Raw genomic sequence first — 24,537 nt, 5'->3', positions numbered from 1 at the left:
TGTCCTGGAGGCATGGGACAGTCTCCAGGTGGTCCTCAAGAATGTTCAGCTGCTCTGTAAAAAATTAGCAAATATTCACAAAGTTTCTGTAGCCCAGAGCTGATCTCCCGTAGCAGAGGTGTGGGATGCAGGTTAAAAGTGCAGGAAGCACCCACTGGCCTTGTCTGCCAGACTTTCAGGAATATGCAAGTAAATCCTCAGAGTATTGCAGTGGGAACAGGAGAAGATGCTGTAAGACAAGGGGCAGTGGTCTTACTGACAGAAAGCAGGTTTAGATTGGATATTAGGGAGAAATTCTTCCCTGGGAGGGTGGTGAGGCCCTGGCAGAGTGCCCAGAGCAGCTGTGTCTGCTTCTGGATCCCTGGAAGTGTCCAAGGCCAGGCTGGATGGGGCTTGGAGCACCCTGGGATAGTGGGAGGTGTCCCTGCCATGGCAGGGAATGGAATGAGATGATCTTAAAGGTCCCTTCCAACCCAACACATTCTGTGATTTTTATTAGTGAACCAGTTGAATTCTCTTTTTACTTGTGAAGGGATGATTTTATAGGAATGATGGTAATAAAGTCACACCAACACTGCTTTGCCAGCTCATGCTGGCTTCAGCTGCACCTGGGGGTGTTGAGGGTACCCACTGGTGGGACCAAAGCTGTTTGCAGGCACAGGAGGGCAGCGGTGCTGGCAGGCACAGACTTTACCCTTAACCCTCTTAGAGCCCATATTTAAAAACCTGTCACCAGTGCAACTCATGGCCACAGGCTCATCTTTGTTCTTCCCTGCCTGTTTTTGAGGAGGTGATGGTTCACTGCTGCCGCCTCCCCCTCCTCCCACTCAAAACTTTGGTTGAGCAGTTCAGTAGGAAGTGAAAGCTGATATTTTCTCTGTGCTGTTTAAATGTGTCCTGTTAGTGCCTTATCCTGCTGGCACCAACTCTGGGCTTCCTGAGTGCCAGGGGACAGTGGCACCTCTTCCCAGATGTTTTCCCAGCCTGTTCATAGCCTTGATTCTGTGCAAGGTACACATGCAGGAAAGGAGGGGAGGGGAACCAAAGCCGTGAACATTCACTCGGTCCCGGTGACACTTTGTTTTCACTGCCTGGCCAGGCCACCGAGGCTGTGTTTGTTTGATCTTGACATCTGCACTGAGCAGGAAATGGTGGTGAGCAGGCAGAGGAAAACAAAGCCAGCTCATGTTGTTGGAGGCTGGAGAAGGGCTTGGCTTCAGCCAGGGCACCCCCGGCTCCGCTGCTCTCTCTGGATGATGGCAGCGAGGTTCACTGAGCTCTGGTGTGAAAACCAACCAGAAATGTTCAGGAATCAAATGCTTCCCAGCAAGGTGGTATGGGATGAAGGCCTCCACTCTGTCTTGGTGTGTTCTTGTTGCTTGAATTAAAATACAAGAGTAAAGCAATTTTTTTTCCTCTATCCAGGAGGGACTGGAGCAGTCCTGCCTGGGTTGGTGCATATAAATAGAATTGCAGCCTCAGAGATGGAGCATGAGTGATACAGTCAAGCTGAGCACCAAAAATCAGCCCCAAATATATTATTGCAACATATCCCAGCCCTAAATATATTATTGCAGTATAACCATCTGTGGGAGCTTGAGAAAATCTACAAGACCCAAAACAAAGTCACTTGTTTTTTACTCATTTCAGTCCAAATCTTAATCCAGAGGAATGCAAATACATTCTCTGTAGTTCCTGGGTTGTTTGTGCTGCTGGTTTCTCTGATGCTCAGATGTGTCTCTAGGACTCAGTAGCACTTAGGGTGAGCAGGCTTTTCTCCTGGCCAGCTGTGAATTCCCAGGAAATGCTGCCAGAATCATTTTTGTCAGGACAAAAGCATCCTTTGGCGTTGAGGGCCGGAAAGTGCAAATCTTCTAACGACCCATTCCGTGCCAAGCTGTGGGTCATGGCAGTGCCCTGGGCCCCAGGGATTTATTTCACCTGTTTTCAGAGCAGGTGTGTGTGTGTCCTGCCAGGCTGAGGCAGCTGGAGCACAGGGGGAGGAAATACAGGAGAGCAGAGTCTCTACCATAGCACGCGATGGGGAACCTTTCTGGACTGGGGTCAGGATGGGATTGCTCCTCACTGGGGGAACCTTTCTGGAGCTTTAAGGTGATCTCCTCGCTCCTGGCTGCTCTTGGTGCAGTCTGAGAGGTTACATTTTGAACTGTAAACCTTCTGTGATGTTGAAATTTATGTACAGATGTATTGAATGGGAGGCAGTCTTGTCTCTTGTGTCCTACATGCCACGCTGACCTCACCGACTTGTGGAATGCCCAGACTCCTTTTAAAGCACCTTTAAATCCTTCCAGGGATGGTGCAGGAAAGCTCATTACTGCATTTCAAATGGCTTCTTGGTTGAACTCAGGGCATTTTACACTGAGGTGAGCTCCAAAGCAGCAGTAACACAACCTGGGCTTCAGCCAGACTCAAGGTGGTTGCAAATATCAGTTGTGCTGCACAAGAACATTCAAAGTTTCTTCTTAAATATTCAGAATTAGTCTGTCTTCTCTGCTTTCCGTGTGGCTACTGCAGATGGAAAAGCTGAAGTGTTTGGGGCTTTCAGAACCTGGATTGTTATTTGAGGGTGAGGGAAATGTTAGGAGGTGCATTTTAGCCTAAGCTTCAGGTGGTTGTGGTTTTACCTAGAGAGGATGGTCTTGCCCTGAAGTTCTCTGTGCAAAGTTTGAAGGGGTATTTTGACTAAAATGAAGAAAGGTAGTGGGACTGCAAAGCTCTGGCATGGTGGTTTCCATGCTCCTGTGTTTCCCATGGGTACAGGGAAGTGTGAATGCTGCATGTTGCCATTTGAGCAGATACTGTGGGAACACTGAGGCTGCAAAGCCCAATTCCCATCTTCTGGTTTTACTTGCTCCTTTAGGCTCTTCTTCCCCAACGAGATTAAATGATCCCAAACCCATATTTATACACTTGGAGCCAGCCAGTGACATAGAAATGGGAGCACAGTAAATGCTCAAGAGCAAGAGGATCTTTACAGCTGTCCATTTCTTATATGAATGCCTTTGAGCTGATCTAAAACATTTATGGATAGTTCCAGAGGCTTTACTGGGTGTTTTGCTTGTGCAGGTTTACTTCAGGCCTGTAACTCTAATTTGCATTGCAAATTTAGATGTTCTGCCAGGTTTTGCATATCAACACTTACCTCTAAAATCTGGACTAGGCTTGGAAGAAAAGTAATTAGTGTACACTGTGTAATCCACTTAAGGATCTGTGCAGCCTGGCTGCTCTTAGTGTTTCCAGAGAATCCTGATGGAATTTGTTTGCCAGGCTGCTGAAAGCAGGTGTCTACATAGAAATATTTATATGTGTATCTAACAGCAGTGCTTCCAGTGTTGGGAACAAAACCGCATAATTAGCACTGGAAGTCCTTACAGTGTTGCTTTATAGATTAATTTAACTCTTACCTGTTAAAATAAGTGAAAAAAATCCATTCGTGAAGTGCTGACTTCCTAAGAGCAACAGCTCTGATTTCTTTCTGCAGGCTTGAGAGGCAGAGCTGGTGAAGCATAACGTTAATACTTCGTGATCAAGCAAGAAACCCACTTTATTTTACTTGCTTTGATTGTCACACTCGTCTCCTAACACTTGCCTGTTGGTTGTTTGTGCAGTTTTTAAGAAATATTACCACCACGGGCACACAGGAGATGGAAAATCACAGGCTGATGCTATCCCAGGCCTCGGCATCAACACCACCTTCCTGATGAACTCCTCAGTGAGCGAGAACCAGACTTGCGCTCACGATGGGCACTACGGGCGTGAGACCGCCGTCCTCAGCCTCATGTTGATGTTGGGAACCCTCTGGCTCGGCCACACCCTCTATCAGTTCAAGAAAAGGTGAGTCGTTTAGAGCTCAGACTGCTGATTATTTCATGTTTTTTCTGAAGGAGTCATTAACAGACTAGATCTTAATTCATGGAATGACCAGGTTGGAAGAGACCTTCAAGATCATCCAGTCCAACCCAGCCCCAACACCTCAACTAAACCATGGCACTGAGTGCCAAATTCAGTCTTTCTTTAAACACATCCAGGGATGGTGACTCCAGCACCTCTCCAGGCAGAAAATTCCAGAACTTTATCTTATATTTTATTTTCTGTGAAAATTTTTTTCCTGATATCCAACCTGTATTTCCCTTGGTGCAGCTTGAGACTGTGTCCTCTGGTTCTGTCAGTGCTGCCTGGAGAAAGAGACTGAACCTGGCTGACTACAGCCACCTTTCAGGAGTTGTGGAGAGTGATAAGGTCACCCCTGTCTCCTTTTCTCCAGGCTGAGCACCCCCAGTTCCCTCAGTTGTTCCTCACAGGGTTTGTGTTCCAAGCCCCTCACCAGCCCTGTTGCCTCCTCTGGATGTGCTCAAGTATCTCAACATCCTTCCTGAACAGAGGGGCCCAGAACTGGATACAGCACTACAGGTGCAACCTCACCAAATCTGCAACCCAGGAAAATCGGGTGGAAGCCAATGGCAGGGATGAACTTGCCAGGGCCACCTGGAAAATATTCCCAGCAGAACAAAATGTTGACTCAGTAGATGATGTCCTTCCATCTTCAGTGTGGCCTCACAAGTGACTTTCTAAAAAAGCTTGGGGTTCCCAATTCACACTGAGATCCCTGTATCTCCCTCCAAACAGGTATTGAACCATTTTGCTGGGCAAAAGTTCTTGATGGTGCAGGAAGGTCTACCAGGAATGTACCTTCAGTGTGCTCCTGGGAGTCAAACATCAGCTCTAATTTGGGGTTTGCTCCTATTGCTCTTAAAACTCTTCATTTGAGATGCAGGAAGCAATTAAAGTAAAGTGGAAATGAGACACAAATTGGTGCTTGAAGGCCTTTTTTTTTCTAGCTTGCATCTTACTTTCTTGTTTCTTTGTGTTTTGCTTCTGCACTCATCAACCTTCAAAAGCTGTAGTTCCAGAAGATTTAGGGCTGAGTGAAAGACTAATTCATCACTCCAAGTATCTCTTCAGCATTGCAAGATGGGACTGAATTTTCACTTCCAAAGCATTAAATGTTGTGTGGATTGAGTGATTGTCCTGACAGTGGGGTGCTGATGGGAATTGTTTGTCTCTTTTGCAGCCCATATTTGCACGCGAGGGTACGTGAAATTCTGTCCGACTGTGCCTTACCCATTTCAGTCCTGACCTTCTCGGTTGTGGGTTCCTATATCTTCAAGGAAATTGAAAGTAAGTTCTGGTTTTGTTCTCTAGAATATTGGGGTTTATGAAAGAGAGAAGTGAAATCCTAGAAGGTTTTGCTTATAAACAAAGTTCTTCCATATAATTTCACAAATACTGCGTGTACCTCCCACCAAGAGCTCAGATTTCCTCACCATTAGATTTATGTCATTCAAAACGCTGATTAAATGAGGCTGAAGCAAGAAAAATTATCCAGATGTGTCTTTTCAATGAGTTTGAGGTGTGTGTCACAATAAGGGAGATGAACAATTTCTGGCACAGAACAAAGGGCAGAGTAATCAGCAGGCAGGAAGGGTTGTTGCCAGTCATATCAACATAGAGTTGGTCATCCCAGTTTGTCCTCTTTGTCTCCAGTTTGTTTTCCTAATTTAGGTGAAATGGTGCAGAGCATCTGGGCAGCTCTAAGTTACACAAGGAAATCTAAAAATGAGACACCATTCATTGGCCAGATAGATCAACTTTTCCGTATCAGGAAGCGATAATGGGGACAGGAATTGCATTGTCCTGCAGTGACGTGAGCGGGTGATGTGAGGAAATGTATGGAAACAAATAAGAAATGGCTTTTTTTTTATTGTGATGGCCATTCCATCCAGTTGGATTACAAAATGATGTGTGGCCATGTGTGATTTATCCCTAGCCATGGATTGCTTCCAATAGCAGCAGTTTTGATTTAGATTTTATACTAAAATGCCTTGCACAGCTTGTTAGAGATGAGGAAGTTCTCAAATGCCTCTGTGGGTTGATGAGCTGAGCATTATGGTGCTGGTTAGAAATAAGGCTTCCTCATCTAAAAACATGTTGCATCTGTGGAAAACAAGTTTCCCTCTTTTGTTTTGCTCCAATATCTGTAATGCCTCGCTAGGACTAGCAGTGGTCTGTCCTATCAGGATGGCAGCCAAGTCATAAGTGGATGGAGGGAAAAAATAAACCAAACCAGCCAGATGGACCATCTTCCATGGCCTCCAGGCTCCCACATGCCAGAGCATCACGTCTGCTTTCCTGCTTGCTTCCAGTACTTCATGGTGTGGGTAAAACGTTGATGCTTTCACATGAAGGTGCCTCCTAACATCCTTCCCCTCCTCTTTGCAGTGTCCAAATTTAACTACAACGCCTCTGACAGCTTGTTTGTGCTGGCCCCTGTGCAGTCCCTGTCCATTGGGTCGGTGATGAGCGCCATGGGGCTGGGATTTCTCCTCTCCATGCTCTTCTTCATCGAGCAGAACATCGTCGCGTCCCTCGCCAACGCCCCGGAGAACAGGTAACGCCTCTGGTGCTGCTTTTCCCTCTCTGGGGGGATATTGTAAAAGCAGGACCCCCAACACGTGGGAGAATTGATGAGGAGGACTCCACTTATATCAGAAGGCTAATTAATTACTTTATTATACTATATTACACTACTTCTAAACTGAGTCTGCACAAGCACTCAACTCCACTGAGCAGAATCTTGTGGCTGTCTGCTGACCGACAGTCTGCACACACGCTTGGCCCTGATAGGCCAAGGAAACAAAACTCCAGCACTTTGGGCAAAAAATTTCCATATTTCATTCTGCTTTTGCACAAACACAGTTGCAGCAAATGAGATAAGAATTGCTTTTCTTTCTCTGAGGTTCCTCGCAGCGATTCCCAGAAAATATCCTTGGGAAGTTGTGCCTTGCTTTTCTCTGTGAAGAGAAATGCGGCCGCAGAGGGATGTCCCTGGGTCTGTCACCACCACTGCTAGCCCAGAGCTTGTCCAAACATCAGAAATATATTCAGGGTGTGTTTTTCAGAATTCCTGTTGTCACAGGTGGAGGTAACTCTGCTGCTTAACTCCTCCAAAGCCTGGTGTTGTGGCAGTGAGCCAAAACCACAAATCCTTCACCAGCTCAACCTGTTTCTTCTTTACTCTCTGCCCAACATCATTGTTTGTCACCTAAAACTCTCAAGGCATTTTTCACGAAGAGTTTTGGGAGCCAAGAGGTGGTATAGTGAACGTGAAGTGGATATTTTGTACAATTTGAGGTCTTTGGATGCACCTCAAGGTATTTAGGGAGTGCCTGACACATGTGGACACTTGCACTGCTCTTGCAGAACAGAGAATTTGCTGAAAATGAGAAGTCAATGACCTACATAAATGCTGTAGTACAACATGCTGCAGCTGAGCATCAGGAGTGTTTGGAGTTGGTAAATTCCAACTGAAGAAAAGGTGGAAGTGCAATAAAACAATATGTCCAATGTCTGATAAGTCTCACTTATGTGCAAACTTGAGATGCTGCACTATTAAAATATTCCCTCTGATGTTTTTGTGCCAACTCCAATCAGATGTGATGTCAAGTATGAACGTGGATGACTTTTTTCCAGGGAAACTACCACATCTCTGAGGATTTTTTGCTAATGTGGTGCGTGGGAGGGTTCTCTCCTTGCATAATACCCATTAGCATTCTCCATGTTGTAGCTGGAGTGACACAGTATTAGGAGAGAGGAGACAAGCTCAAATTCAGCTACACTAATTTAGTTTCCTTTGACCACCTCTTATCTCTATTATATCCCTTTAAGTGTTGCATAAATCTGTATGTAAGTGGGTCATCTCTTGGCTAAGATGAATTTCTTCTGAACTTTTGGTATTTTCCACTAAAATATCTTTAAGGAATGTAAAATACTGTTTGGAGTTTTTTAGAGTGTTTTTCAGAGCATCTGGGTACAGAGCTGAGCTGATCAGGTGTTGGGGCAGGGATTTTTAGAGATGTAAAAACTAAGACTTGACACCATCTGTTTGTGGTGCCATCACAGACACCTTGCACTATCCCAGGCTGTGGGATATCCTCCATCCAGTGTGGCCTTGGACGCTGCCAGGGATCCAGAGGCAGCCACAGTTTCTCTGGGCACCCTGTGCCAGGGCCTCACCACCCTTCCAGGGAAGGATTATTTTCTAATATCTCATCTAAACCTGGATCCTCCTCTGGATTCATTCCAACAGGTTAATGTCATTAAAGCCTTCTGAAAAGAATGGCAAGGACAACAAACAATGACCCTGAGGGTGCTGAAGGTGCCTTTGCTCAGAGAAAGCAGCACGTGAGCAGGGGCTGTGTTTCCAAAGCGTGAGCCAACGCAGGAAATGCGTTTGCAATCCCACCCTTCCTGCCAGCACCTTCCAGAGGCATTGCAGGGTAGACACCTACCTGACCCACTCACCCCACAGCCTCTTCAGTCAATGGAGGAGGACACTCCCAGTGGGACCAGGCTTTTGTCCCAAAACAAGCCCCACCCAAGATTTCTGCTGCCCAAACAATGGCTTTGATCTTCATGTGCTGGCTCAACCCTACAGCTCCATGTGCCTCTGTCCAGGAGTATCCTGGATGGCTCCAAGTCTGTGCTGAGGTGTTGAGTGGAGCTTGTTCGGGTGGCATTGACACATCTAAGTGATGCTCCCTTTCCAGCTGGTGGTGCCCAGAGAGAATTCAGCTGATCCCTCGTGTTGTGTGAGGATGTCAAGTGCTCCAGTGGCAGAGACACAGCCTTAGACCTTTCAGTGAGGGTTCAAAGTCTGAGAGCTGAACCCTTCCCCAGCTTTTTTTCTAAACTTTACTCATAATATCTCAGTAGTTGGTACAAGATAGGAGTATTCAGGAAAGGGGCAGACCTTGGAAAAAATGGTTAAAGCAGATGTGAGTTCAGTCTTGGTGCTGTTTTCTGCACAGTCCTGGCAAAGTGGGTGTGCTCAGATTCTTCGGTGAAGGCTGTCAGATTCCCTATCTCCTAAAAAATGAAACACGGGGAGGCTCTGCAGCATTTGATGAACTTAGGAGCAAGTCTCCTTGGTTGGCTACCAACCTTTTGGAATGTGTTGCCCAGAGAAGCTGGGGCTGTCCCATCACTGGAAGTGTCCAAGGAGAGGTAGGATGGGGTTTGGAGCAAAATGGGGTAGTGGAAGGTGTCCCTGCCCATGGCAGGGGGTTGGAACTGGATGATCTTTAGGGTTCCTTCCAGCCCAAACCATTCTGTGATCCATTCCACGATTCTGTGACTACCAAGGAGGAGCTGAAGTTTAATGAATTCCTGTCCCATTTTCTTATCATGCAGTAGCAATTACATAATTAGGGGATTACTGCAGCATACCAAGCACGTGTTCTGCTCATGGGGAAGAAGAGCGATCAGGGTTACAAACAAGAAACTTCAGTGTCAGTACTGTGACAACAAACGCTCAGGATTTTGTCCTCTCCCTGTGTGGACTCTGCGAGCAAGCACACACATGGATTTTGTGTAGACTCTGCAATAAATGTAGGAGAAAAACACTGATGACATTTTCATGGGCTGTTACTTCAGTGGGCTGCCTTTCTGCTCAGAGTTGTTCTGTTCAGGTGACAACAGCTTTGGTGAGCAAACCATCACATTTCACTCCTTTAGTGTTCACACCGTGCACACGCTAAATCCAGAGGTGTGAAATCTCTGTGTGTGTGTGTGTGTGTGTGTGTGTGTGTGTGTGTGAGAGCACTTGAGTGTTCAGCAAAGGCAGCCAGTAGGGTTTGCACCAGGTGTAACCAGGTGTAACTGCTGTCCCCAACCCCATTGCAGGTTGGTGAAGGGCACAGCCTATCACTGGGACCTGCTGCTGGTGGCACTGATCAACACGGGGCTGTCGGTCTTCGGCCTGCCCTGGATCCACGCGGCCTTCCCGCACTCCCCCATGCATGTCCGGGCCCTGGCCTACGTGGAGGAGAGGGTGGAGAGTGGACACATCTATGAGACGTAAGTAGAGCTCTTTGGAATCATTTTTGTGGCTTCCCAGTCCTTTGGGAGCAGTGGGTTTGCGTGGTTGGGGTGTTGGCTGTTGTATTCCAGATATGAAAGTGATGGAAAGATGCACCCAGTGAGCCTTGATTTGGCTTCATCCCCTTCACTCCAGCATTCAAGTTCATGCTCTGGCCAGTGGCAGCATCCTACAGGGATCCCACCCACTCCATTGCAAATTCTCCTCTGGAAAAGTCAGCCAAGGCCATTTTCAGTTTCAGCCTTGTGGAAAGCTGAGGAGATGCTTTGGCCGGATCTCTCCGGATGCTTTCCCCAGAAAGAATCCAAAGCTGATTCACTGCCTGAAACCTGTCTGGTGGTTATTACGAAGGGGAGGAAAAATGCACCATTATTTCAGAGCTCCCATAACATCTCCCACCACATTTTGGGAAGGAGATGCTTAAATTCTCTGGGTTTTAAACAAAAACAAGTGTGAAGCCATGGCTGGGTCATGGATTTCTATTTAAGACCAACTCTTCTGCTGCTCTGAGTTGAGCAACACATTCTTATCACAAACCTATTAAAAATAAATTAAAAACCTTTTTCTCATGAAACAATCTCTGCTCTGGAGCAGATCTGGCCTGTTTGATTTCAGTCTGTTGCAGTTGAGTGCTTTTACCACAGGAGTGGTAATTTCCACTCACATACCATTAATTTTAATTATCCTGCCTTGGTTTCCATTTTCTGCCTTGCCACTTATAAAAAGTGAGGCTAAGTGTTCATTGACTTTGGGGGATGGAGTGGGTCTGTCTTAATCTCAGTCTTGTCTTCATGCTTGTTTTGGTGCCAAATGTGCTTCATGCTTGTTTTTGTGCCAGCCCAGCCAAGCACAGCTGATTTTTGGGTCAGAGATGGACAAATTTCACCTTCCACATCTGGAAATTGCTGAGTTGTGCTGCTCCCTGTAACTCTTCTACAGATCTTTTCCTGGGAGATCAGTCCCTTGGGTTTGCATTCCCATTAGGATATGTTGGTATTGGTTGTTTACACAACTGTATCTCTCTTGAATAAATGCTAAATCCTATTTAAAGAAAAAAATCAACTTTGAAATTTGAGTTCTGTAGAGTTTTAATCCATGCCCTTGCTCCTAATGTCCATGATCTGCTCTGGGATACCCTTATCCCACCCTCTGTTTCTTTGAGAGATGCAGAACTCACACTTTGAAACCCATGTGCCAAACCTCCCCCCTGTGTCTCCTGTTGTCATTTCTAATATCCAAGTGCCTCCTTTTCCTGTTTTTCCACTGTCATGATTCTGTATTCTGGCTTTGCTTTGACTAAGTCAAGTCCCCTGCCTGAAATAAGGACTAATTCCTGCACCTCTCCTCTCCTCCTTCACCCAACTGCCCCCCAAAAAAGCACCAGAGGGGCCTTTCTGGCCACTCTGACCTAGATACAGCTCCAGGGATTATCCTACAAGGGCTGAGGGGTGCTCTGATGTCTCGAGGGTGTTCCCTCAAGGCACAGCTCTGCTCTGCTGGAGGCAAATTGGTGCTGGGAACTGGATATTGGGAGTGAAAAAGGGAATGAAGGTTTCCTAGTGCTTTGAACTCCCTTTGAGACCAAAGCTTTTTGTTCTCTGCAAAGCACCGGGGCTAGAACAGGAGGCTCCAAGCAATGTAGTCATCTCTTTTTTTTTCTTTTCTTTTTTTTTCCCTCTTAGCCAGCTATGCTGAAAAAGAAATGAAGCTCAATTAGAAAATCAGCTCTGTCTCCCTTGGCAGGCTCCTTCCCTGCACTCAAATCAAAGCTCCCACAGGATGATGATATAAACAAGGATAAAGATCTGTCACACTGAAAGCAAAATTTTCTTCTCCCCTGTAGAGAAACGATTTAAGTTTCCTGTGGCAGTCTGCAAACAGGCTGTTGTTGCTTACATGGAGAAGTTCAGGAATGGCTAATCCCATGCTAGCCATATTTAGAGGATTTTGGGGAAATGAGCCTGGATTATGCTCTTTAATCTCCATTAATTACTTTATTTCCATCACAGCACAGACTTTCTGGAGCTGTTTCCTCAAGGGCCAAACCAGATTCTGAACACGTGGAAAGCAAGGATTCCTCTGTTGATTTAATATGACTGTGATGTTCTTATTCTGGAAATGAGGTGCTAGAATTAGCAGAAGACCAATCTAAGGCTGGGAACATCAGTTTTAAAAATACCATGTTTGGCCAATTATGAGCAATTTTAGCTATGTTCTGATAAAATATTCCAAACTAATAAATGGCATTAGCAGGAGCTGGCAGCAATTGCAGTACATTTTGCCTGTGATCAAACACAGTGCTGTGATTGCTGCATCCCTAAGAGATGGCTGCAGAAAATTCCATGAACTTCAGAAATCTCTTACCTAAAGGCTGCCACTCTGAGCTTGTTCTTGCAGCCTTGCATCTGATTGAAGTGTGATTTTGTAGCTCGTTTTGTTCCTGAGCTCTTCCACTTGCATGACTTCCCTTGCAGACTTGTGTGTGCTTGCAGGGCAGGAGCCTCCCCAGCAGGAGGAGAGATCTCTGTGTGAAATAGCAGAAATTCTTCTTCTGTGGCTGACCTGGTGCTGGAGGAGCTCTTGCTGTACCTGGATGAGGTTAAATCAGTGCTTCCTAAACTCCTGCTTCTGTGAGCCACCATGGAGGCTCACAGTGGTTCTGGCAGCTCTGGAGTGGCCAGACTGGAATTACTCTGGCACAGCACTTCAGTTGCACTTTAAGCTGCTTGGCTTTGTTCATCTCCAGCACTTCCGTGGTGATCCAGACCTGCAGGCAGTAGGAAAGATGCCAGACTCTGTCCATTTAGGTGATGTCCCAGTTCCACCAGAGCTGGCAAGAATGAAGCACTCTGCTCTCCCTCAGATTCCCTAGGCACTGGCAGGGACCCCTTGGATGTAGGAGACTTGCAAGAAGATCCAACAGAATCTGTTTGGAAGGAGAAAAGCTGTGGTTTAAAGCTGTTGGAAGGTTACTTAAAGGTTAACACCTCTGTGCATCCTGTCCTGGTAATCCTGGATTGTTTGTAGGACCTGCCCCACTACTCACAGAAGAATTCCAGTGTTGTCCCCAGGATTTTGTGTGCTGTTTGTGGTACCTGTTGTTCCTTAGGTCTCGTGACTGCTGGTGTTAATTTGTTGTCCAAATCCTCAGAGCAAGCTTTGGGCTGTCACCCTTCCCCTCCCTCTCCAAACACAGGTGTGGAAGGTTCCTTCATCCCTTTTTGCTCCTTGAAGGTATAAACAGATTTGAAGTTCAACCTGACCTTACTTCTAAGCAAAACTCTCCAATTTAATATTGCAATAATTCAGTCTTCTTCAGGACAGAAGGGATTAAGAAATCCCAGCAGTGCATGTGCAAAGGAGGGAAGTGTGTTTTGATAGATCTTTGGTGCTAATCCTCAGAGAAATTTCTCTATAGGGTTAATTCAGAATTTGAGGGGTCTCATCCAGGGAATTAGGTCACTAAATGACACCAAAACAGCCTATGGACAAAAATTTTCCCTCATAATAAGGAGATTTATTCACTGGCTGATCCACTGAATTGTTGGATTTAGCTTCTAAAAAAAATAGGAATCCTCTTTTTCTCTCCTTGTAAGTAGTCTTGACAGATGTGGGTTTCCTTTCCTCCTATTGTTTCTGATGACTTTTTTCAGACTGGGAGGAGATGTTCACAGGTTTAGCTGAAGTGCACAGAAAACACAGCAGCCTCCCCTCAAGCAGGTTGCTAAAGCTGCTGCCTGCTTTCCTGTCAGTCTTCTCCTCAAAAAAGCTCAATTTGTGGCCTGTCAGCTCTGGAAAATTTGCATTAATTAATGACATGTTTAGCATGGTAATAGGCAGTTGCCCACAGCAGGATAGAATCCCTGTGTGGTGCTCTCAGCATTCCCTTCCATGTAAACAGGGAGATCCTCATATCCATCAAAAATGCTGACTCGCTGTCAGGAGACTGCTGACTTTCTCTTTGTTTTTTTGTTGGTGGTTTTTTTTTTTTTTTTTTGGTTTTTTTTTTTCCTCCAAGACGTTCCTTATTTCCTGGAGAAGTCAATGAGTTTTCTTTGGGAGAGAAGCCAGTTGCATGTGCCCAGGGTAAAGCAAGGGAAGGATTACTGACCAGAAAGAGGATTCTTGGCTGGTTTGTTTTTTTTTTCTTTTCTGCATTGTGCTAAACAGAATCAGTTTCGAGGGCAATTTAGTTCAGGATAGGATCTGTAGAGCTTTACAGAAGGGGAATTTGGCACTTTTCCAGCTGCTCTGTTTGAGCTGTGGATTAAGTGCCTGGCCTGGCTCCAGCCAGGCTCTGCCTCCTCAGTGTCAGCACGGGGCCAGAAGTGCTGATTTCAGTGGTGGGGATGAATTCCCCTTTCCCTGGTGGCACGTGTGCTCCACGGAGCGACACTGAGACAAACACTCACGGATCTTGGGGTGTTATCCCATCTCCTAACGCCTCTTTTCCTGCTGCCAGGATCGTGAGCGTGAAGGAGACCCGGCTGACAAGTCTGGTGGCAAATTTCCTGGTGGGGCTGTCGCTGCTGCTGCTCCCGTTCCCCCTGCAGTGGATCCCAAAGCCGGTGCTCTTCGGCCTCTTCCTCTACATCGCCCTGACCTCCATCGACGGCAACCAGCTCTTTGAGAGGGTGGCTCTGCTGCTCAAGGAACAGGTACCTGGAGTTGTGTTTGCATCCCAGCTGTTCAAACTCTCAGTGTGGGGTTTTCTTCTGAGGTGGTTTGGTTTTTTTTCTTTTACTGTGAGTTTTTTTGGGGAGTTTTAAACCCCCGCATGCTGTCGTGTCTTGTATTTGGGTTTTCCCCAGATGAAGGAAGGAATGATGAATTTGACTCCATGTTCTCAGAAGGCTGATTTATTATTTTATTATACTATATTATATTAAAGAATACTAAACTAAACTATACTAAAGAATACAGAAAGGATATTTACAAAAGGCTAAAAAGATAACAATGAAAACTCGTGACTCTCTTTCTAGAGTCCTGACACAGCTTGGCACTAATTGGCCAATGAGTAAGAACAATTCACAGCAGAAACCAATGAAACAATCACCTGTTGGTAAACAATCTCCAAACACATTCCAAAAGAACAAAACACAGGAGAAGTAAATCAGATAATTATTGTTTTTCTTTTTCTCTGAGGCTTCTCAGCTTCCCAGGAGGAAAATCCTGAGCAAAGGGATTTTTCCAGAAAATGTGAATGCCACAGTTGTGTCATCCGCAGAGTATATGCATTTAAAAAAATAATAATATAAAATATAATAAGCACTACATCAGGAAATTATGATCTTTGATTTCCCTAGCAAAGCTTCAGGCAGGTATTTTTTTTTGGTGCTGTTTTATACTTTCATTTTGTGTGAAATACAGCAAGATGGGATTTTAAACTCAAAATGAAATTACTTTTGTTATTGAAACCTCTGTGATGTGGGCTGAAAACAAACCTGGAAGATGTATTTTTTTTTTTAAATCTGTCTCTGTTATAGGTGCTAAAAATGTGTTGTTTGGGAGTGTAGGTGGTACCTGGAGCAATCTCCAGCTCACCTTCTCTTATATAACAAGGGTCAAGGGCTTAATAAGCCCAAAATTTGGCTCTGCATCTCTGCTAATCTGTCTTGATCTCCAATATTACATCCCAGAGGTCAAAACTGTGAAATTCGGGTAAACATTACATTTGTCATGTCATGTCAATTTTTGAACAGCTACTGATGTATGTGACTTATTACTTCTGGTTTCAGTAGGAATTATGTGTGGAATTTTCCAGGTTTTGGCGTGCAAAATTAAAAAGTATTCTCAAAAATGGAAAACTCTCTTTTGTGGAAACCTTTTAATGAGTCATGGCACAATCTGAAAGCCACTGAGGCTGTGCTGGTGCCAGCAGACAGTCGCTCATCCTCTTCATTGATGTATAGACAATGAGTCAAAGCCTGTGCTCAGACATGAGCAAGGAACTGTCAAAAGAAACCACCATATTTAGCCTATTAATGTCATTTTTTACCCCTTTATTTCTCAAAAATGGGTGGCTTATAGGAGCTGAGAAAATCCCTGCAGTGTGAGCACAGCCTCTTGGTGCACTTCCCTCATCTCCTGAACCCCTAAAGGGGTTCAGCCAAGAGATGGGAGCACCAGGGGCAAGCCTGGAGCCTTGCAAGGCTATAAAATAATGAGGAGCTGGGTGTCAGGTGGAGGAGCCATGGACAGGAACAACACCTGGATGCATCTGCTCTCCTTCCCACCTTGGCTGGGGAGCCCTGACAGTCCCAATCCTCTCAGGGAATCTCATTACTGAACTTCCCAAGGTATTACATCGCACTCCAGATGTTCCCAGAGGCAATCCTGGCCCTGAGGGGTGTCCTGGCTTCTCTCCAGGCTCTCAGAGCCCACTCATCCTCTGGGTCTTGCTGCCCATCTGTGGTTTCAGGCACTGGAATTAACCCTACAAATCCCATGTTCAGCTGCTGAACCTCTTAAGGACCCTGATGGTGATTCATGCATTACTTGTACAAATTGATGACTTCCCTCAAGCCCTGGTGTCCCAAAGACCCATTCTGCTGTCCCAGGTCCAGGTCCCTGCATGTCTAACATGTGGTTCTCTCTTCCCAGACCGCTTATCCTCCGACCCATTACATCCGCAGAGTTCCCCAGAGGAAGATCCACTATTTCACAGGCCTGCAGGTCCTGCAGCTCCTCATCCTCTGCGGGTTTGGAATGTCACCCCTGCCTTACATGAAGATGATCTTCCCCCTCATCATGATAGGGATGATCCCCATCAGGTAGGAAGCTTGGCTGTCTTTTTTCCCTGTCTCCCATGCCTTGTGTCTTCAGGCTTGGATTGCTCCTGGAAGTCTGAGGAGAGGAGAAACTGAGAGCTGGGCTTGTTTAGTGTGGAGAGGAAAAGAGTGAGAGGGGATCACCAATCCGTATAAATATCTCCAGGATGGTGCCGGACTCTTTCCAGTGGTGCCCAGTGACAAGACAAGGACTAATGGCCACAAACTGAAACACAAGCAGCTTCACCTGAACACGAGGAAGAACTTCTTTCTGTTGAGGGTGGCAGAGCACTGGAACAGCTGCCCGGGGAGGCCCTGGAGTCTCCCTCTCTGGAGACATTCCAAACCCACCTGGACACATTCCTGTGTCACCTGCTCCAGGGGAATTGGGCTGGGTGATCTCCAGAGGTCCCTTCCAATCCAACTATTGCATGAAGTGGGAGTGGTTCAGGAGTGTTTTCTGCATTTTCCAGACTAAGCAGCTCTTGGATGTGGGTAATGAGGAAGGTTTTTGTACCAGTTGCTCAGGCCTGAGGAGAAATCAGGATTTCACTGCTGCTGGCAGTTGTGCAAAGGGTTCTGGGCTGGCAAGTGCTCTTCTTCCAGCCTCCTAGGAGGAAAACCTCTGCTTTTTAGTGCCTGTGCAATGCCTGATCTTCCTGAGAAGCCATAGTCCAAATCTCAAGGTGGTATTTGATAATGTTCCTTATCACTTTGCAATTTGATTTTCTCGGCCAGTACTCACAGCAGAGCTGGAAACTTTTCCTAAGAGGAATCCTTATTCTTACCCAGTGCTGTGGTGACCTCCCAGACCTCGTGCACTGCTGGATGCCCCCGTCAATGATCAGTTGGGTGAAACTAGCCACATTTAAACTTAAAATATATGTTTAAAGCTGGGAGGACCCCACAATATCCTACAGAGAGAGAGAATTGAAAGAGAATCATTAAGAAATTTAACTAATTTCTTCCTAGGGGTTCATTAGCAACCACTGCCCATCATTCTCCAGTTAAATCATTCATGCTCTAAGTCCTGTGGATATAATGAGAGGCCATAAAAAGATCTTGGAAGGAACAGATCAAGTTTCCAGTCCACTTCATTATTTTTAGGCCAGATGGTACCAGTGATATCTGCTTGACTTGGAGCTTGCAGTCCCAGAGATTTTGCCTCTGATCCCAAAGTCCAGGGATGCCAATTTGCTAATCTGCAGCACCTGCAGTGGTGTTTTCCTTGGCTGATAAAGATGGGTCCAGTCCTTTCTGAAACTAAAGCAAATGTTAGAGCTACCATGGCTTTCAACAGGATCAGGTCAGAGCCATTTGGGCTGGATTTTGAAAGATAAACAGGCTTGGAAAACACAGAAATTATTGTTCCTCTGGTAGTAATGCCTCACCTGCCCTTCACACTGGTGGCACTTGGGGTGCCTGGATGAGTGACTGGTGAATATTCCAACTGTGAGCAGTGCTGGATGAGTGGCTCTTGTGGGAATTGCAGCTCAGTGCAGAACAGAAAACGTGAGGCACACTCAGCCAAATTCAGGTATTGGCCATGGTATAAAAAACTCAATTAGTGTGGAGAGAATGCAGTCCAAAAAAAACCTGATTTTGCACTCAGAGTTAGATACTAATATGCAAATATATCTTCTTTTCAGTAAATAAGATGCTGTCACTTTATACCCTCTGTGTTGCTAACTCAATTCTCTTTCCAGGGCAGTTTTTCTCCCAGCAGCTGGATAATCAGCCCTGCTGCCAAGGGGAAGATGCTGCTGCCTGGCACTGCACGGAAATTTGCCCTTGGCTTTGCTTCCTCTGATTTCTTTTGCCTTCATGTAGGTTCTGTGGCCTCCAGCCAAGAAGGCAGCACCATGATCCATGAGCTCTGTAGTTAATGACTTTTTCCCAAAGATTTGGCACTCTAAATAGATGAGGCAGTTGAAGAAATTTAATATATTTTCTCCATTTTTCTTTTTTAAAGAAGTGAAAGGAGAAAGAGGAGATGGGACAGCAGCCAGGGGGCAAATTCAAGAATCAAACACAAACGAGTGAGGCATGGCTTGGTGTCCCATCCAGAACTCAGCCACGTCCCAAAGCCACATTTCCATCCGTCCAACAGCTTGGAAAACGTGATTTGTGTTGTCATTAGTGAGAGATCCCTGGTGTGGTCTCAGACACATCCTGAGAAGCCACTGAAATCCATGACTGCAGTGGAAAACAGCCTGTTGGAAGAAAACTTGATCTCTTTGGCCATTGCCAGTTCCTGGCTTAGATCCAGAACTTTGGCATGATGGGTTTTTGGTTGCCCACAGAAGAATCTTCTCTCCAAGTTGTCTCTTATCTGGGTTCCCGTGGCTCTCAAACATTTTATTCTATGATGAGTCTACTTAAGGAGATCCTGGTATTTCTCATTAATAAATGATGTTTGGGATCTCGTGCACAGCAGTTGAAATCTAAAACTGATTTTTTGGTGCTTTATGAGTTATTTTAACAGCTGAAGAGTCACTTCCTTGTTAAATAAGGGGAAATGCCACATAAATGTGCATTGGTTTTTTTTTTTTAATTGTCTTTTTTTGTTGCGGTTGTTGTTGAGTTAGAGTATTTTATTACAAAATAATAATATAAAAATAATAAAATATAGGATATTTTATTTATAAAATATTTAGTTAAAATATTATTTTAAATACTTTTAAAAATTAATTTAAATTTTATTTTAGTTTGTGAAGGTAGTGTGAAAGTAGTGTTAGTCCTTATTTTAAAATTATGTATATAATATTATTTATTTATATAAATATATTATTTCAGGTTTTATTTAAAATTTATGTATATAAGTTTATTTATTTGTGTGAATAGTTTTATTTATTTACGAGATTTACACGAGCAACTTCACAGTGCCTTTCTAACCCAAATATAATAATTGGTGAGGATGTTCTTGCAAAAAATCAAATTAAAAAAAATTTATAGCAATTTTTTAATAAAAATTTTTTATACTAAACTTACTTTTTAAAGTAAGTTTATACATTTTTTTAAGTAATTTGTTTTACATGTGTTTGTCCATGCATCTCCACATGAAGAAGCCAGACACCAGCTCAGGATGGTCTTGTTTGGAGTCATGGCTTTTCATCTCTGTATTTTTGTCACCCTGAGGACTTGGTGGTGACAGAGCTCTGGGGAAGTGACTTCCTCCTGTGAGGATGAGGATGTTCTCCTTCCTTTCCAGCTTCATTCTGGGGAAAAAAAAAAAAAGTTTTTTTTTCTTTTTAGATGTTTTTCTTTTTAGGTTTTTCCTTTCTCCTTCCTCCCGAAGGAGGAGGCTCCTGCAGAGGGACCCTGGCACTGCTGTTCCCATAAACGCTGTGTTTGCTTTTGTGGGGTTCTGCTGTCCCCACTTCGTGTCCCCCTCACTGTGTGAATGTCCCAGCCACTCTCACCCGGGAGCTTTGGGACAGGGAGAAAAATGCTGCACAAAGAGGGACTGAGCCCCGTCTGCTCTGCCCTAGGTACAACCTGCTGCCCAGGATCATCGAGGCCAAGTACCTGGATGCCATGGATGCCGAGTACTGAGGGTTCCCGGCCTGCAGAGCAGCAGAGACAGCCCCTCTGGGGCCAGCCAAGGCGTGGCACCATCCCTGCAGTTTCCTTTCACCACTTTCTTCGTGCTCTGAGGTTGGCAATGCACTCCTGTCACAGCCCCACGGGGGCTGTGCCAGACCGAGGGAGCCTGGGATTGAGAGGACGCTGCTCTCTGGAGCTGTGAGGCGAACAGGATTAATGGAAAATGCTTCTTTCCACACCCCCAACCACACCAACCCCGAAGATCAGCCTGGCTGCACGGTCGGAGCATCCAGAGTTGTCCTGTGTTCCCCTTGTTTGAGGGTGGGGGGGGATTTTTTAATGCACCACATCCTTTTCTTCCCCAACACTAAGAACAGCAACTGACCCGTGTTTTATAGAATGACAGCCCTGGCCTGGCCTTTGAACCCAATTCCCTGTGCACCCAGTATTCCCAAATTGCTGTTCTGGGTGGGATGGCCTCGTGCTAAACCCCTGATGTCAGGAGAGATGGTGCCTGTTTTCTCACATTAATGGGTTTGGAAACAGATGCAATGTGTACTGCTACAACCCACAGCTTTGGATGAATTTATAATCCCAGCAAAAATGAGCTGGGAACATTCAGAGGCTGGGCTGGAACGGCCCTGTGGATGAAACCCCTGCTGGGTTTGAGCTGTTTGGGCATTAGTTTGGATCTTTCTCCCATTTCTCCTGGGTAATCAAACACAGAATTGTAGGTTTTTGCACAACTGCAGCATTTTTTTGCCTGCACCCAGAGGGCAGTTGTGTCGAGGTTGCATATACATATGTACAGTAGTGCCTATGTGTACATATATACATATGGAGTTGTGTATATATTTTGCATAGATATACAAATAGGCCTGGTTCTTTCCAAATTCACAAGTGTTTTGTGCAGTCAGTGTTACCCACCATGTCCTGACCATAAACTTGTTCTCTGCTTCAGTGCTGCTTTTTTCTCATTTGAGATATGGTCACTTTTATTCCTTTGGAAGCTGCTCAGTTACTGGTTTTGTTTATGTGTTGCTTTCTTCAAGGTGTTTTCTTTGCTTTCTCCTTCCTGTGGCTTGAGACCTTCATCATTCTGTCTCGAGGCTCCAACATGTGAATTTTTCATTTAATTTTGATGTACAGAATGCAATGAAAGTTTTCCTCTTTTCACCTAATCAATACATGTTGGTCATTTCATTGTTTCTGTTGTGTAGCTGATTTCCACTTCCCCCCACCCCCTCCCAGATGTTATATTATATTTCTGGATGAATCTTAACTTCTGCTGTCTTTTATATTTCAGTTTATTTAATTTTGCTTGTACTATGGTCAGTTTTCTTATTTGGAGTACTGTGAAACAAGCTGCCCTTTAGTTCAGTGCTTGGCACATCACAGGTCACAGCTAAAAATGTTCAGAAAATTGTGGACCTAGGTGGTGAACTTTCAAAAGAGTAGAAATGAGGGAAGAAAAGGAATGTAAAATATGAATTTATCAGCACAGAGAAATGTTTATTACCAGTTGCTTGCCCAGTAAATGGTGCAGAGTTTTTTCCTCCCACCCCAGCATGGTGAGGGAGACCAGCCCAGCCATGAGGGAGGAAGGCTTTGGGTGCAAAGCTCCTGTGCTGATGCTAAGCCAGGCTCAAGCCACTGCAGATTTGGTGTATTTGCACTAAAGATCAGAAGGTAATTAATCTTTGTGGAGCTGCCCACGGCTCTCAAACACGTGTGCAGAACTAATTTTTGCATTTTCTTACGAAACCCTTTGTATTGAGACTCGAGGGAGGAGAGCAATGAGAGTTCCTGTATCCATGATTTTATATCCCTGGGGGAATTGTAGGGGAAACCCCTCAGCTTAGCAAGCAAAACAATGTCACAGGTAGCAAAAACACAACCTTCACGTGGCACCAAGCTGATGTGAGAAGTCTTAGGGTCAGGGTGACCACCCCAGTGCATCCAGGCAGGGAATTTTGCTTGCAGGGGCAGCTCCTGCCACGTCTGACAAGAGCAGGTGCAAACCCAAATGTGGTTTCTGACCATTTTCCCCAAGATTCCCTGGCTTTTGAGTCATTTCTGTGCCAGGATCACTCAGAGCTGTTAGCAAGGGCTGCGTGTAGGAACAGGGGCAGACAGGATTTCAGAGGTGGCAGAACTCTGTCTGATCTTCAGTCAGCAGCAAAAGGGCAGGTGACAGGCAGCAGTTCGGGACCTGCTGGAAGCCAGGGAGTGCAGAGGGCTGCTGAGGCTGAAATAACATGTTTTTCCCACAGATGTCAAAAGATTTAAGCAAAGCTGCAATCAGAGATGTCATCCTCTGGCTGAGTAAAGCTGTAACACACACGTGAGCTGTGGGTGAATTCCTGGTGTCTCCCCAGGAAGGAGTCACCTTGGGGGGTGGTTTAAGTGATATTTTGGCTGGGGGAAGGACAGGATGTGCCCAAGGGAATGTGGCTTTGGTCCTCTTTGAGGCTCTGGGTGGGATTTCCTCAGGCACAGAGCCATAGTGGGGTGGACTGGCCTGCAGGTTTTACCAGATGAAATAGTTTTGAGATGCACTCTCCATGCCCCACTTAGAAGGGCCAAAAATGTCCCCATTTAAAGCCTTTTTGAAAAAATTCATTTCAGATAGTGTCAGATGTTGCAGAGAGAATTGAAAATCCAGGCAGCAGGGAGGGTTAAATATCAACCACAACTCTTGTTTGTATCTTTTCTTTTCCTTCACCAGTGTGACTTCAGTGTTTGTATTTTCTTTGTAGCATCAGTAGGATTCTGTTCTGTAGGGTTTCTGTTCTTACAGAAGTCAGGGGCCAAAGAATCAGCTGATGGGAAATCAGCACAGCTTGTGTGGGGGGAAAAAAAGCTGTGCTGGCTTGGACTGATTGAACATTTGAACCTATGTCTCAATATTTGGGTGGAAGAGAGATGTGAGACTCGAGGCCTCTTGTCTCAGAAGGGGTTTTCATGATCCTGCAGAGGATTTATTTTATTTTTCCATGCCTTTTCTCTTCTTGTTTGCTTCTGGTTTTGCTGACATAAGTGCAGGCGTTTCCAGGAAGTAGCTGACTAGGGAAGGAGGGTTTGTTCAGAGTTGATTGAGCACTTTAATACTTCTGTGAAGGTTTAAGACAATTAGAATGTAAAAGAAGTTTTATTATAAGCTCTTTATATACGCACAATGCTCTGTATAACTGTTGCCAAAGAACTGAGTCTGTCAAGAGCTGTTGGGAGAGTCCGTGGGCTTCACCTGGCATTGCAAGGTAGGGAGAAGCTTCTGAAACAAGTGGATTTTGGAAGTTGCCGTTTGACAGCTGCCAAAACGATCAGAAACTGGAGATAGAATAAAATTCTACTCTCAAACTTGTAGTTTTTGATCCTTGCGTTGAATGTAGGAGCTAGAAGTGAGCTTGACAATTAAAATTGGATTTGTACCTGACTGGTTTTGTTGGTCTGAGACTTTCTTTTGTTGCTTTTGAAGACGTCCTTGACGTGCTGCGTGTGGGATTTGATGTGTTTGTCCATGTAAATGAAGGGAAGCTGGTGAAAAGGTGGAACTTGCTGAACAAGCAGCGCAGCACTTTTGGGATTGCTTAGGAAGCACAGCTGACAACTGCACTGCAACAACCCCAAACTCCCTGGCACCAACATTTGAAGTTATTTAATAAATGTCAAGCTCCACTTGGATGTGCTGCAGAAGGATGGGGATGGAGTAAAGGGATTTGGCTCAGAGCTGCTGCTGGTGAAAGGTCCAAGATGAGCCCCAGCACTGTGGGACACAACACGAGCTTCCTGATGATCCAGGGAACTGGGATGCTCTGGAAAGAAGCAGGGTTGATGGCCACACTTATTTACAGTTGTAGGTTCTTTCCCAACATTCCACATCCGCAGCTGCACCCAGAGACTGAGACATCACAAACTTCTGCTCATATTTGGCTGCTTTAGGAGCTGCTGCTGCACTCTGCTCTGTGGACACCCCTGGGAGGAGCAGGAAGTTCCCCAAAGTTGGATAGATTTGGAGATGGGAGGGCAGGGATTGGTTTGGGAGGGTTTTTGTGGAGTTCTCGGCAACAAGAAAGGGGCCTGAGCTGTCACATCACCAAAAGCAGCTCCTGTTTTCCAGTGTGTCCCACAGGATCATCACACATTCATGTTACTCCTTCCCAACCTTTTTTTATTGTTTGTTGCATTCTGGATCTGCCCTTTGCAGGTTTTTTTACCTGCCTAGAACGTTGATGGGCAGATCCAGGGGTGGCTCAAGCACCT

At 45.3% G+C, this 24,537-nt stretch overlaps 1 protein-coding gene across 9 annotated transcripts in view; it reads left to right on the top strand.

Moving 5' to 3' along the window:
* Positions 1 to 23,710, top strand: part of SLC4A11 (solute carrier family 4 member 11) — a 143,822-nt gene extending 120,112 nt beyond the window's left edge. For all 9 annotated transcript variants that reach the window (XM_064419072.1, XM_064419071.1, XM_064419073.1 and 6 more), the window contains 7 exons: positions 3,630 to 3,855; positions 5,093 to 5,199; positions 6,301 to 6,469; positions 9,763 to 9,936; positions 14,421 to 14,616; positions 16,562 to 16,731; positions 20,220 to 23,710. In XM_064419072.1, the coding sequence (XP_064275142.1) occupies positions 3,630 to 3,855; positions 5,093 to 5,199; positions 6,301 to 6,469; positions 9,763 to 9,936; positions 14,421 to 14,616; positions 16,562 to 16,731; positions 20,220 to 20,283 (1,106 nt within the window). In that variant the 3' untranslated portion in view covers positions 20,284 to 23,710. The remainder of the gene's footprint in view (positions 1 to 3,629; positions 3,856 to 5,092; positions 5,200 to 6,300; positions 6,470 to 9,762; positions 9,937 to 14,420; positions 14,617 to 16,561; positions 16,732 to 20,219) is intronic.
* Positions 23,711 to 24,537: the final 827 nt, after the last annotated feature.

This window comes from Passer domesticus, chromosome 4 (assembly GCF_036417665.1).
Source record: "Passer domesticus isolate bPasDom1 chromosome 4, bPasDom1.hap1, whole genome shotgun sequence".
NCBI classification, from domain to species: Eukaryota; Metazoa; Chordata; class Aves; order Passeriformes; family Passeridae; genus Passer; species Passer domesticus.
Note: the sequence above shows the minus strand (reverse complement) of the source record. Positions and strands in the feature narration are given on the sequence as shown.